The following is a 14558-nucleotide window of genomic DNA, read 5'->3' as shown; positions in this document are numbered from 1 at the left end:
CATTCACTGCACTGAAATGTGGTTACAGCATTTGAGTCAAAATGTTTTTTCGTTTCCCTCTTTTGTATTTGCATTGGGGTTCTGGCCAAAGTGGAACACATTCTGAAATTGAATATCTGGGTTTAGGTATTTAACTTCACTAATGAGAAATCCAAGTTGTTGGGTTTGAGGAAAAAACCACATGCATGGTTGCAAAGGTTACAGAAAGGAGGTATAGAAAACCACTTAAGCTGAAGATAAGCCCATCAGCAGCAGGTCATCAAGTGTTTCTTGTTTTCCAAAGCTTTTGGAATTTTAGTTTAATATTGTTTTATAATCTGGATATTTTGATTATATTTATGGGTCAGTTTGCTTTATATTACAATGTGATTTTATATTTTTTCTGGATAATTTGTTATACAATTCTACTGTTTAGTTTTATATTTGTATTACTCCTTCGCTTCAATGATTGTACACCTTTGACAAGGTGCACTGTTTTTGTTTGCATTACCAAAAGCGCCAAGTACATAAATAAACAATGTTGTTGTTGTTGTTATTGATTATGAATGTACTACCCAAATACTGAACAGAAACTCTGCTAGAAGAAAGTGAAGGCAAGGACCCACTGTTGGAAGGCCCTGTGGTAATTAGGAGTTCATAGTGCAGCCAGGTGCCACACTGGGAGAGTAGCTACATACTATCAATGGGGGGCAGCAGGTCATTAGTCTCACTGATCCATGGTGAATGTGGCTAGCCATTCTACATGCAGCAATGTGTAGTTCCTTGCCTTTACTTCTATACAGTGATGCTTTTTGGTAATGGCAGCAATCCTCCCCCCTAAATTCATTTTTTGGGGAAATGTGCTGTAACCCATTCTACATCTCAAGAGCTCAAATAAATGAAAGAGCTATAAATATATAAAAGTTAGGTGGTACTTTCTTAGGATTTGTTCAAATGAAATTAGCAAGTCTTATGTTCACAGTGAAATACTAATTGGGAAGAAAATTAGCAAAATCCCCAGCAGAGAGAATTCATAGCATTGCATTTGTTTGCCAGTGATCTGAATTCAGCAGTTGTTCTAAATGTTTATGCATTTGTTTATGTCTGCTCAAACATAAAAGAAAAGAAGCAGTGATTTTTTAATGGTTGATGCTGTCTGATATCTGTGTTCACAAAAAATGAAAAAAGAAGAATGCCTAGAGTGACCTTCAGGAATGAGAAAGTATTCTCAATACTCACAGCAGCACCACTTTCTCCACTTGGGCCTTTCTCTCCGAGGAAACCAGGTGGTCCAGCGATACCAGGCTCACCAGTACGGCCAAGTGGTCCAGTGTCACCACGTGGGCCTCTAATACCTTCTTTGCCAGCTGGGCCAGGGGGGCCGGGGGGACCACTGATACCCTAGGAATAAAATATCTGGGTAACTACACAGTTAGGCAGCCAGTCCACCATCTTATGGAGGAAATGATATTAAACCAAAGAGCAAAGAACTGAGAAACATTATGGCAGGTGCATTTAAGTCTTTAAGGCTGTGTTACTCTTACATGCTTACATCTTCAATATTCCATCCATGTTTATTGGAAAGCAAATTTCATTCTGTTTGAAAAAACTTACTACTAGGTAGGTATGTTAGGCAAGGAGAAAAAAAATCCCACCCTATGAACTATATGTCAGCAAAACTCATAAACTAGCTCCCCAAAGCTAAGCATGGACTGCTTTGAAATCTCTGCCTGAGATTATACATTTTTAAAAAAATCTTGTGCTCAAATTTACCATATCCCTAGTTGTTTGGCAGAATCATGCGGAGCAGAATAGCCTGAGATAGGCATGTCATTAAAGACGAAACAAACCCCAAATGGAGGGATCAAGTACATGTTGTACACACTTCACTTGAAAGCAATGTCAGGAGGAGGCAATTTGGAATATAGAAGCAGTGAGTGGCTGTAATACTAACATTGTTCACTCTCCACCAAACTGGTTATCCCTCCTTTCCTAACCTTTGTCAGGTGTTCTCAATATATATTTTTTGGCCAAAGTTTCTGAGAGTGAAGATTTCAGGTGGAAACACAAGATGCTCACCTGTCACTGGATCTCCTGCCCAAATTGCCTTCTCCCAATGTTGCTCTGAGCAAAGAGACCTATTGGGGTTTTGCTTCATATATTTGCACAGAATTCAATGTTCAATTTTTCATTCAGTGCAGAGTATGATGAGCCCACCTATCTCTCTATGCCTACATTGTACCAAACAGTTCTGATTATAACAGCTAAAAGTTTCTGGAGTGCATTGGAAATTATGGGAGAGAAGCTTCTTCACCACTTCTGATCTACACATTGACCAACTGCTAATAAAGTTCGAAGGAACGGCAGTTACATAGAGTAATTCTTTAGAAAGAGGAATTTGTAGCTAAATATAGCTAGCCATTATGTAAGTCTAACCCAGGCGTCTCCACCCTACTGCCACCCAGGTGGACTGAAGAACAATATGTAATATCCCACAGTAAGCCTTGCTGTTTAAAGGATTATAAAACTGTACTCAAACACATCTGGAGCCACCAGGTTAGAAGAGGCAGGTTTACAAATAAAGTATTCTCAGTAATTACTTACAGCAGGGCCAGGAGGTCCAGGTCTGCCAGCATTACCAGGGAAACCAGTGGCACCCTATAGAAGAAAATTGAGGGAGAGATTCAGAAATCACAAGAACAACACCCCCATATAAAGTAGATGGGAAGGCAAACAGAAGAAACTTATGGACTTACAGGTGGACCAGAATCACCACGAGCACCAGCAGCACCAGCAGCACCAACAGGACCCTAAATGCAAGAAAAAAACATGAAAAAGTTAAGACAAACAAAATAACTCAAGGTTCCAGCTATCAGATAATCTTTAATGCAGTTATAATCCTTGAAGGTTTTGCTACTAAATCTATTGGTAGCAGGCATAGCATTGACTTTGGCATTGTCTGTACCAGCCAGTAAATCTAGGGCCATTCCAGAACATTATGCTCCAGAATTGGCCCCATATTGCCCATGATGGCAGACATGTGTAATGTGCTAGGTCCAGTGCAGAGGGACAGTGTTGTCTGCATGGGCCAGCACCACAGTGGTATAATTGGCCTGTTCCAGAGTTGTGGCTACTGCATCTCTTACTTGGAGGAGCTCTGTGGGCAGGCCTTCTGGTGTGCTACCACTTGCCTGTGCAACCAATGAGTCCCATCTCTTCATTGGTCACATGGGCAAGCCCACCCTTGAGAGAAGTAGTAGCACACCAGAAGGCCTGTCAACAGAGCTCCTGCAGTATGACAGATACAGCTCCAGGGACAGGCCATCTCCATTCACTATGCTACTAGGTATGGGAAAGGGGGCTGGTGATGTGTGAATGGTGGGCTTGCCTGATTTGGGCCTGATCCAGCTGTTTCCATGCCACAAAATCCTATGGTAACCCCGGGGTTTTGGGGAAACACTCGAGCTTCCTGCAACTTTGCCAGTTCCAGGGTAGAGTTGGGTTAATCACGGAAACCAGTGGTATTTCACTGGAAATCGCCATGCATTAGTAAACAGATAGCACCAGCATCAGGGGAGGAACAGGGTTTTTGACTAAGCAGACAAGGCCTTTGTGCGCTAAACATGGGTGTTCCAAACATTTCTGGAGATACATTTTTTATTAAAAAATAAGGTAACAGGATCAACATGGAACAATTAATCACAAGAATCCGACCAGCCACAGCTTTTTGCTTGCAGAGCTGATCTCTTCCACCGATTTGAAGTGCACAGGAACAGTAGACATGTTAAAGGCCTCATGTACACTACCATTTTCTGATAGGAGATTGAACACTAATGAGGTACCTCCCAGCACTGCCTTTTGTTTCAAAAAATATTATCAATTACAATAACCCCTAGAACAAAAGAAAACTTCTCTATGAACGCAGGTGGATCATATACTACCAGTTATATGGGGGAAAAGTGGCATACGAATAAAAACAGTGTTCAGTTTTTCAATTAGTACTGTTATACTATTCAGAATATAATTCTTAATTCCTTCAATTAAAACTGTCTATGATGATGACATTTGAAGGAAGGGCTGGATAGCAGATGCTGAATATTTCCTCTAATACAGTATCTTGATGATCTACACCATTTTGTCTTTTCGCCAATGATACATATCCTGCTTTTTGCACCATACCTTAACACTGTACAAATATATTTAATCCCAGTTCTATAGATCACAGGAATTTCTTCATGTAAAACCAGGGTGAGGGAAGTGCTTGCCCAAGCCCCTCAAAATCACCAGACCCCCAATTAAAAAAAATGTCAACAATTTCTCAGAAAAAAATCAGTTGAAAATGGCACAAAACTGTGGTACAATGTGGCAGCATTGCCACCCCAGCCTTCCAAGACACCCAAATAGTCAAGAACCTCAAGCAATTAAAAAAGGTCAGCGAGAATTGTAAGTGATGTGAGCTGTGTGTAAAAAATGGTCCTGACCCCCTCTACAGTTGCCAACCTTTAATATAGGATAACAATTGGCAAATATGTAGCTTTGCAGGTCAGCAATGGATTTAAGTACAATGAATATATAATCAAAAGGTAAAATTCAAGTAAGATTCAATTTACTTACAGCAGGACCAGCGTTACCAACAACACCAATGGCTCCCAGAGGGCCTACATCGCCTTTAGGGCCTCTTTGACCTCTTTCGCCTTTAGCCCCGGGTTGACCAGCTGCACCCTTAAAAATTCAAGAGAGAATGTTACTCCAAATTTATTATAATCCTATTACTAAATTTGAGAAAGCTATACTTTTTGATACTTACAGGAGGGCCAGCGAATCCAGGAGGACCAGCAGGACCAACCTCACCACGCTCACCCTAGTGTGCAGCGGAAAAAACAGAACACATCCAGTGAGAAATGCAAACCGCTATTGCATATGCTACAGTCCACTGAAGTGATTTTAAAAATAATAATAATTGTTTCACTACTTACCTGGGCTCCACGAGGCCCAGCAGGTCCAGCTTGACCAGCGGGACCAGCTTCACCCTAAAACAGACAAAAGATCAGTGCAACTAAGATGCAGACTAGGCTGTTACAGAAACTTATTAAGAAGGACAAACTTCCTCTACTTAACATGCCTGGTTATGTTAAGACAGAAGGGGAGAAGGGAAACAGGGTAGTAGGGCCACTCCATTGGCTCTGCTCAGAAACCAAGTGGCAATTTATTAAAACTATGTAACTGTAAGGACTGGTTTTTCAGTTTTTGTCTATCCTCACTTCCCATCATCCTTCCTCTTGTATAGTGTCCTTTAGATTGTAAATCTAAAGGTCACTAGTATGATTGTGTTAGGTTTTTGTTATTATTAAACTGATCTGTAGCCACTTTAGACTTTTTGATTAAAAATTCTATCTATCTATCTATCTATCTATCTATCTATCTATCTATCTATCTATCTCAGTACTCCAACCGGACACAGGAATTCAAAGGTCAGCTTTAAGGATGTCCAAGGACCCAGACACGACCAATGGTGCATTTTTTTACTCTTATCTTTGAACAGCAAGCTTCCATTGTTTAAGAACATAGTCTTTTAAATTGGTTTTAACTGTGGTTTGCTGTGTGACATTTTGGCTGCATCTAAACTGTAGAAGTAATGCAGTTTGACATCACTTTAACTGCCATTGCTACATCCTACAGAAAACAGTGTTGCAATTTAAAGCAACTTTGGCTGTTTGAAAGGCTTATCTATGTAATGAACTTGTATCACTAATTTTAATGGGACATTAGCTCAACTACCTTAGTTTGGATCTAGCTCAATACTTAATTGTAAATCGCTTAGGGAGTGCTTAAGTGCATTGATAAGCGGTATAGAAATGTACTTGCTATTAATGTCACATATCAAAGGCTTCACAGTGTGATCTAGGCTGATCTATTTCTCCAAAAGGGAAGAGCCCAGTCCTCCCTTCTCATATGATAATACAGTGCACCCTTTTTTTATGCGGGGGATCCATTCTGGACCCCCGTGTAAAAAGCAAAACACGTATGCTCAAGCCCCATTGAAAGTAATGGGGCTCGTACATGCGGCGGCGGCGCGTGCACACCTTGGGTGTGAGCCTCATTCATCTAAATGGGACGCGCCGCCCCATGCACTCCCGCGTGGCTCCCTCACAGCTTTCAGCATATACTGAAAGCCACGTATAGTGCATCCGCGTATAACGCGGGCACACTGGAGTCTGTACATGTAGAAAAGACAACTGCATCTTGCATATACAATGTATCTGTGTCATACATTAACATTTTCAACCTTGCAGGTGCATCACAAGCAAAATTCTGAAAAGACATGTACTCACCCTTTCACCAGCACTTCCAGCAGGTCCAGGAGCACCAACTGCACCAGGAGCACCCTGAAGACCAAGACCAAGCAGAATCACATGTTTGAAACTTGTTTTATCCCTACAGATTCAGACCATGTAAAAAGAATATTGGTAAACAATGGGTACTGCACGAATTTCCATAATTATGGAAATTGCGTATACTTTTTTTCCAGCATCCAAACCAAAATCTGTGTAAATGGATAAGTGATCTTGCTTTGTAGTTTCATAAGGAAGTTTTATTTAAGCATTTTAGCAATGAAATGTCATGTTGTATGGAAAAATGCAGGTTGATTTAGGTTGGGGAGGGGGGCTTATCCTTCCTAAAACTGTCAGGAGCTGTCCACACCTTTTCCAAACTTTAAGTGGTGGTAGCAGCAAAAAATGCAACCGATTTTTCTGGTTATTATTAAAAGCAAAATGCACACCCTATGCAAATGTTATTTTCAAGCTTAACAGTACTCTTGGAAGTGAACATTTAGGAAATCAGAATCCAAGGAAAATAAGTAAACTTCATGTTCATGTTTGCACTTGGTTTCAGATTAGAATCACTGAACATTAAGTGATTTCTTCAGAACAGATGGATGATATACTGAGGTCTAAATCTAGTTATTTTGCCTTCCCAAAATGATTTCTAAAGGGATTGTATGCCTCCTTGGAAATAAAGCAACTCAAGCATGCTTACACGAGAACCATCTCTTCCTGTTGTTCCAGCATCTCCTCTGAAGCCTTGTGGACCCTGAAATAAAGCAGAAAACAGAATTAATTTGGTCATCAGTGTCTGAGTCACACCGGTATGTATGTAGGATATTTTACATGGTAGTGGTTCCCATATTGTCTCAGTAATGAGACACAGAACACACTCCTCTGTACATTAACTCTGTACAGTACATTAAACAGAGTCTCCGGGGCAGTTGATGTGTAAGAAAATAAAATGGTGGATCTGCTATCTCATCCAAAGTCCTACTGGCTTGTACCAACCACTACAGAGTGGATGGTGTTGGAGGTACCCTCCTCTGATGGCAATGGTAGGAATCCTGTTGGCCAGTTCCAACTAAAGCAGTGCCACTGAACCATTTGTTCAATGTCGAGTCAACGCAGTGATAAATACAATCAATTCAATTGATCTAGTCAGAACTATCAATAAGATTTAGAGTAATGTATATTGCTGTCGTGGCTTTTAAATCCATCTGATCGGTTTCAATAGGAAAGAAAATCTGTATGCCAGATATGAGACATGACCTTTCAAGACTTAAGGGGAGGGGTGGGCAACTGTGGAAGACTAAGGGATCTCATTAGCCCTCCAGGAGATACTAGGGAGCCATATTAACCCTCTGGGAACCCTTCATTAGCTCTCCCCACTGCAAAAATACCAGCGATTTAACATGGGACCTTCCGTATGTTCTACAATTTTTTTCCCTGAGGAAGATCTTGCATTGGACCTTGGGTTTTCTTCTTCTGCCTTACCTTTTCACCTTTCCCTCCTGGGATACCAGCAACGCCTCTCTCTCCAGGGATTCCACTAGAACCAGCTGGTCCTGGAGCTCCAGCTGCACCAGCATTACCGGGTTCACCCTAGCAGAAGAAGGGACAGGAGAGGAAAGTTAAACTGTGAAAGGCTCTAGAGATAACATGCAAACTGTTGCACTGTGCTACTTCACTATCAGGTATTTCTGACTTCTGTTGAATATCTCTACATAAAGATTGATCTGCTGAGGATCACATGGTGAGTGTTTCTTAGCATTGGTCACTTGAGGTAACCCACTCATTGAGCATGCAGGCAGAAGTAACTAAACCCTCATGGCCAATCCTGATTGAAAATGGGACTAACGAGATGGATTAATTTCCAGGGATATCTACTAGGAGTTCACAATTCTCATGGGGGATAAAGTGCCTCCATTGTCTGGACTGTGAATCACTGATATTTAAACAGGATCCATTCAAATCATGACAATGTCCATGGATGTCAAGAAGCCTTGGGACTACATTTCCCATAATCAAGACTTCCAGAGCCTAAAACTTAATTGTACTGTTTTTGAAAAGAGGAAGTGGAAGGAGAAGAGAGCACATTTCAAAATGATGAAGAAAGGGTTCAAAACAGACTGTAAACAAGAGATATCACTGAAAAGAGCTGTACAGCATTTCATTATGGTGGTGCCATCAGGGCAGCACTTTTAGGCTGCAGTCCATCTCAAAAATTCTATATAAAGATCATGCCCCTTTCAGGTTTTGGACTTTGCTTTATTTCTGTCCTACAGTTAAAAAAATAACTTTAAGTTCAGACCTAGTGAGCACATATATATTGCTACAACTATACCAATTGACAGAAGCAAACATAGCCAAGCATGAGTCTTCACTGAATCATGAGACTCACTGGATGATCAGTGACACACTTTCAACCCTAGCTGCCCACAGGGTTGTTGTGAAGATAGAGTGGGAAAGGGGAGAGCCACATAATCTGCCTTGAGTTCATTTGTGGAAAACCATAAAGCCTGAAAAAGTCAATTTTTGTACTACAAGTCCCACATTTCCTTAGCCAGCAGTCACTTTCCAAAAAGTAACTTTTCCAAGCTTTTGGAACAATTGGATCTAAATGTAATGCATACATATGTAAATTCCAGATGCCTAATGAGGCTTTCAAAGTCCTCCTCATTTAAAATGAGGGTGGAAATTGTACAGGCCTTTGGATGTTGTTGAACTGCAGCTCCCAGGATTGTTCACCACTGGCTTATGCTCATGAAAGGTGATGGGTGTTTGTAGTCCAACAATATTGGAACGGCTTGTCCACTTCTGTTCCAAAGCAAACTTTAAATCTCAAATTGTAATGATGTGGTCTACCAGATTTATTTATTTATTTATTTATTTATTTATTTATTTATGTTCACTGTTATTAGAATTGGGGTACAACTCCCAGCATTCTCAGCTTTTGCTATAGTGACCAGGGTCAAGGGGAGCTACAGTTCAACAGCATCTGGAAGGATATTTGATTTGCACCCCTGTTTTCATTTCACATACAGATCTGTTATTCAGAGGGAGCAATGCTTGTGCATAAACTCTGAAGTGGGTCAACCGTGGGCTCTCAGTATTATAAACACAGCTTTTCAAAGCGGCACCTCTAACAACAAAGACAGCAGGGGGAAATCTCAAGCCAAAAAGACTTCTGTGTGTCTGCTGTAACATCTGGTTTCTGAATTGTTTTGGTGGTTTCCACTTCCATTTCCCACATAATGAAAGCTCTTAACACAGACTGAGAAATATGCCATTTGATCATGCATTGAGGCTTTGGTATTTCAAGAAGAGACATGTGGAAGTTGTTGCCATCAGCAGTAAATGCATGAAGGATGCAACAGTGCCCTCCCTAGGACTTCAGAAAAATTGCAGCCTCTCTGCCTTACCTTGTTGCCATCAGTTCCTGGGGGGCCAGATGGGCCACGGTTTCCAAGGGGGCCTGTAGGACCAACTGCTCCACTTTCACCTGGAGGGCCACGCTCACCCTGCAGAAAACAAATCGGTGTGAAGTTGTTTGGAATCCAAAGTAATCAATTTGTTACTGTGAGGAAAAATAGTACTGTATTCAACGGTACAGACAGTAAAACATTCACTTTACTTGTGAACTCACAAAAATGCATAGTTATTGAATTGGTGTTTTTAGGATTAAGCAGAACTTGGAAAACAGCCAAGTCACTTCCAAACAGGTAACAACTCCCAGAATTCCTCAGCTAACATAAACAGTGGTTATGCTGGCTGGGATCTGTTCATTTCCAAGTTCTCCAATTATGGATAGGCCCTGTTCACCTGTAGGGGTATTTTGTTATTGTTGTGTGCCTTCAAGTCGTTTCCGACTTACAGCGACCCTAAGGAAAACCTATCACTTGGCAAGATTTCTTCAGAGGGAGTTTGCCATAGCCATTCCTCTGAGACTAAGAGAGTGCGACTTGCCCAAGGTCACCCAGTGGGTTTCCATAGGCGAGCTGGGACTTGAACCCTGGTTTCCTAGGTCCTAGTCCAATGCTCAAACCATCATGCCACACTGGCTTTCATAGGAGTAGGAGTACTATATCTAACCAATAGTTCAAGGAGCTACTGTAGCAAGCTCTGATTTTTATTTTGACTTGGCTAGAAGCATAACATAACTGAGCAGTTCTACAGTCCTGTCCTATTGACAGTGACTTTGAAGTCCCACTGGTTTCAGTGGGGCTCATTGCTGAACAAGTATGATGGAGAGAGCAAAACTGATCTGGTTTTATTTCCTAGTTCAGAATTGTGTTCCTCCCAATCTAACTCATTATAGTGGTGGGGAAAAAGAACATAACAGTATGGATACATATGCCTTATGCACATTGTACTTGCATGCTGTGTTTATTAATTATTTCATAAATATTATTATGGCATATGCTATGTGAGTATAAAACACTACAGCTTGAATAGAGGCTTAATCATATATAGACAGTCTAGCCCCACTGAAATCAAAAGTATTTAAGTTCATCCATTAAATTCAACAGACCTACTCTAAGAATGATTGAGTGTATTATCTAATCTTTTGTATATTAGATTTAAAGCCTATTAATGGTAATATACTGATTATAGCAATACCAATGTTATTTTTAGTAATTAATTTATTGAATTTATATCCCTCCTTTCTCCCAAATAGGATTCAAGATGGCTGATATAGTTTAGTAAAGGGAGAATTATGCAAAGGTCTAATAATTTGAAACAATGGAATTTACTTTCTTCTATGACTCTATTCTCTTCATTTTTCTTTTCCTAAAAGTAATTTTTCACTTTATTTTATTCTACTACAGCTACCATAATTCACCAGATAGCATGGCCAAAAATTATACTGGCTGGGGGATTTTCAGAGCTGTAGTCCAGATAAATAATTTTTTCAACTTGGCTTTACTCTCCAATGTTGTCCTTTTCCACAAGAAAAATACTGGTGATATAGATTAAATCCCCCTCCGTATACTAAAATGGTCTATTAAGTTGTAACATCTAATGTGTTAGATCCAAGACTTGAGTTTCAGAGATAATGATATATTCAAGTTTTCCTGGGGATGAAAAAAAGCAAAATATTGAGGGGAAAATATCTTACTCTTGAACCAGCAGGACCAGGAAGACCAAAGTCACCATGAAGACCCTATTGTAAAAAAAGAGAGAGACTAATTAACTTTAACTTAAATGACTTTTCTTACTATTGTTCAACAGATCCAAAAGCTACTGGCTAAGGAGATTTTCATTCAGTGAAATAAAAAGAAGACAACATTTTGAGTGAGAAAATGACATGAAACCAACTTGAAGGAATACAGTTCTGTAAATTTATATGTGAAAATATCACAATAACATATTCAATCTGTGTTCAGATGTTAACATTTTCAACAAAAAAACAGAACCATTATCCCAGCTTTCTTTAAAACAATGTGTAACTACTTCAACCTGCTGTTCACCTTGGCACATTAAAGACATTCATGACAGAACTTGAGAAAACACATTGGGTTGAAGGCTATCACACATGAAGAAAAGTAATCTGGGGATTCTCTCTTTGGTCATACAAGACTTTTGTCCATTGCATTTGTGTGGTTCAGAAGACTGTGTCTTATAAATAACATCATTTATCACTTACCCTTTCACCTGGTTTGCCAGCTTCACCGACTGGGCCTGAGGGACCTGGAAGGCCCTAAATGAAAAGAAAAGATGAGATGTACCAAAATATCAATATGACAAGGTTGAATACACTTTCAATGGCTGCAAATGAATTTATTCGTCTTGCAGTAAAGCATTACTAAACTTCTTATTCTGGATAGCAGTCAAGAGAACAGGAACTCAATTGTGTATTAAAAGCTTAGTTCTGGGCATCTGCAGACCTATTCTGCAGTGTGAAATCAAACCTTAAGTCTGACAGCCCTTCTGTCCTGCATGAAAACACCCCACTTTTACTGGAGCAGTCTAGATAGTCTTTAAGGTAAAATGAAAGCAAAGGACTGTGCAAGACAGCTCAGTTCCCCTCTGCCAGTTTTACACATCCTGGGAACCTCTAACTGATTCAGTTTACAACTCCCATTATCACAACCAAAAAAATTCTATATTTGGTTAAGTATATCCCCACTTACTTGGAAGCCAGGAGGACCAGCTGGACCAGTTTCACCTTTAGAACCAGGGTTGCCCTAGCAAAAATAAAGCAAGCAAACAAACAAAGCTTTTATCACATTGCTGTTGTTGTGTGTCTTCAAGTCATTTCCAACTTATGATAACCCTAAAGTGAACCTACCATGGGGTTTTTTGGGGCTTAGAGTTTGTGACTCTCTCAAGGTCACCCAGTGGGTTTCCATGGCTGAGTAGGAAAATGAACCATGGTTTTCAGGGTCATAATCCAATGCTCAAACCACTGCACCATATTGTTTCTCTCTTATCACATACATACACATATACATGGACACACTCAATCCTGGACATTCTAGAAAAGCTATTTTCAAACCACAGACCAGGAAGCAATGAACCATGGTTAAAATTAACCACAGTTTAGGGTTCAGATGTATGACTAAAATATTGGTCAATTGGAATTGGGAGCTAAAGCTTCCAGTCTTCTAGAAGTCATGCTAGAGGTAGGGAGAAAAGCAAGGAGATGCAAACAGGGATGTTTTAACCTAATGCATAATTTAATATACATAATTTATTCAGGTATATAAATAAATGAATAAACACATGCAATTGCTCCCTTCAGAATTACATAAAAGAATGCATATGCCAATCGATACCCTCCATTAACATTAATGATCAGCCAAACATGCCAGGGGACTGAGCTCTTTGTTTGCAGCAAAGGTATGCAATGCTGATCTTATACTTACAGTGACACCAGCTGGTCCTTGAGCTCCGTTGTTTCCATCAGGACCAGGAGCACCCTAGAAGAAGAGATGTTTCTGTTAAGTATTGTTAAATAAATTATGGGTAGTCTTCTGCTAAAATATACAACAGGTCTGTTTTTCTTTTTTTAAAAATCAAAGGGTTGTAAATAAAAGGTCTAACCTGGTCTATCACATGTGATGTGATGGACATGGATACTATGTAAAAGTAACTTCTGGTATATGTGTGGATGGACACAAGTGTGATTGTGCATTGTCTCTCTTTCTCTCTCACACACACATAATCATTCTTTCTGTAAAATTATTCTATCTAAACAACAACAATAACAAGATCTCAGCTTGGACTAAAAATTAGTAAAGCATTAATCAGATAATTTTATAAATTAGAGCTGCCATGCCAGTTATCTGGTGGATGCTGAAGTGAGGTCTGGTTTTTATTTTAAGCGCTGACATATATACTCGTGAAAAAATCATACAGAGGACTACATACATGAGGAAAACTACATACAGAGGAAAGCTATTGGTTTCTAGTTACTAGCAGAGGAGCTAGACTCCCATCTGATTTCTTGTAATGGGGTGGACAAAGGCCTTAAGCTTCTTTTCCAACCCGTGACCCCTCCAGACTCCCTGTACCACCATACCCTCCAATATTTCACAGATGAAGACAAGCACACATGTGGCCAAGTAACATCAGAGTGTGATCAAAATGACAAAAGTTGTTAATAAGGAAGAACAGACAAATGAGGAAAGGCTGTAGCAGTTTGCATTTGCCTCAGTCTACTGGTAAGGGTAAGATTTTCAATTCCTCTTCTCTCCCCCAAGTGTGTTAATTGAGTGCAAATTACTTTTACACTTTGAACTCTGTTTGCAGCAAGTGAAGTAAGGTGAGAACTAAGGGGGGAAGTGGAAGGAGGTGAGAGAAAGTGGGACATTTTAAAAGTAGCTGAAAAAGTGAGAGAACAGAGGATCAACTGGAACTGCCCCAGACAAATTGAGATAGTTCAGGAATCACTCTTTTTCTGTCTGCCCCTCTTGCAGGTGAATTGTCTTTCCTGGAAACCCCCAGAAGTAGTAATATACTCACTATTTAACATATTTTTTTCCCAATCTTTCAAAACCAGAGACTGACTTCCAACCATTTCTGTTTTTTGCAGGTTTTTTTTAATTTGAGGGAGGGCATCTAAGGACCACATAACTGTCCAAAGGGCCTAGAGGGTCCTAGGACAGAAAAATGGTCCCCAGAAACTCTGCAGTTGTCCGTGCCTGCTTTACACTAATTTGCAGAACTTATTCTTAGATTTTGGAAATCCTTGTAATAATTCGGCTTCCCTAACTAAGGCACACCCATCCAGGAAATACAGAAATCGTG

At 40.0% G+C, this 14558-nt stretch overlaps 1 protein-coding gene across 1 annotated transcript in view; it reads right to left on the bottom strand.

Annotated features, from left to right (window-relative positions):
• The window catches only part of COL1A2 (collagen type I alpha 2 chain), a 69175-nt gene that overhangs the window by 16540 nt on the left and 38077 nt on the right, over positions 1-14558 (bottom strand). Inside the window, exons 27-40 of the mRNA XM_042476300.1 lie at positions 13175-13228; positions 12440-12493; positions 11953-12006; positions 11425-11469; positions 9728-9826; positions 7800-7907; positions 7018-7071; positions 6312-6365; positions 4956-5009; positions 4787-4840; positions 4594-4701; positions 2736-2789; positions 2584-2637; positions 1219-1380 (exon numbers count right to left, since the gene is read on the bottom strand). Coding sequence (XP_042332234.1) covers positions 1219-1380; positions 2584-2637; positions 2736-2789; positions 4594-4701; positions 4787-4840; positions 4956-5009; positions 6312-6365; positions 7018-7071; positions 7800-7907; positions 9728-9826; positions 11425-11469; positions 11953-12006; positions 12440-12493; positions 13175-13228 — 1008 coding nt within the window. The remainder of the gene's footprint in view (positions 1-1218; positions 1381-2583; positions 2638-2735; positions 2790-4593; positions 4702-4786; positions 4841-4955; positions 5010-6311; positions 6366-7017; positions 7072-7799; positions 7908-9727; positions 9827-11424; positions 11470-11952; positions 12007-12439; positions 12494-13174; positions 13229-14558) is intronic.

Source organism: Sceloporus undulatus, chromosome 6 (genome assembly GCF_019175285.1).
Source record: "Sceloporus undulatus isolate JIND9_A2432 ecotype Alabama chromosome 6, SceUnd_v1.1, whole genome shotgun sequence".
NCBI lineage: Eukaryota > Metazoa > Chordata > Lepidosauria > Squamata > Phrynosomatidae > Sceloporus > Sceloporus undulatus.
This window is presented reverse-complemented; position numbering and strand designations above follow the sequence as displayed.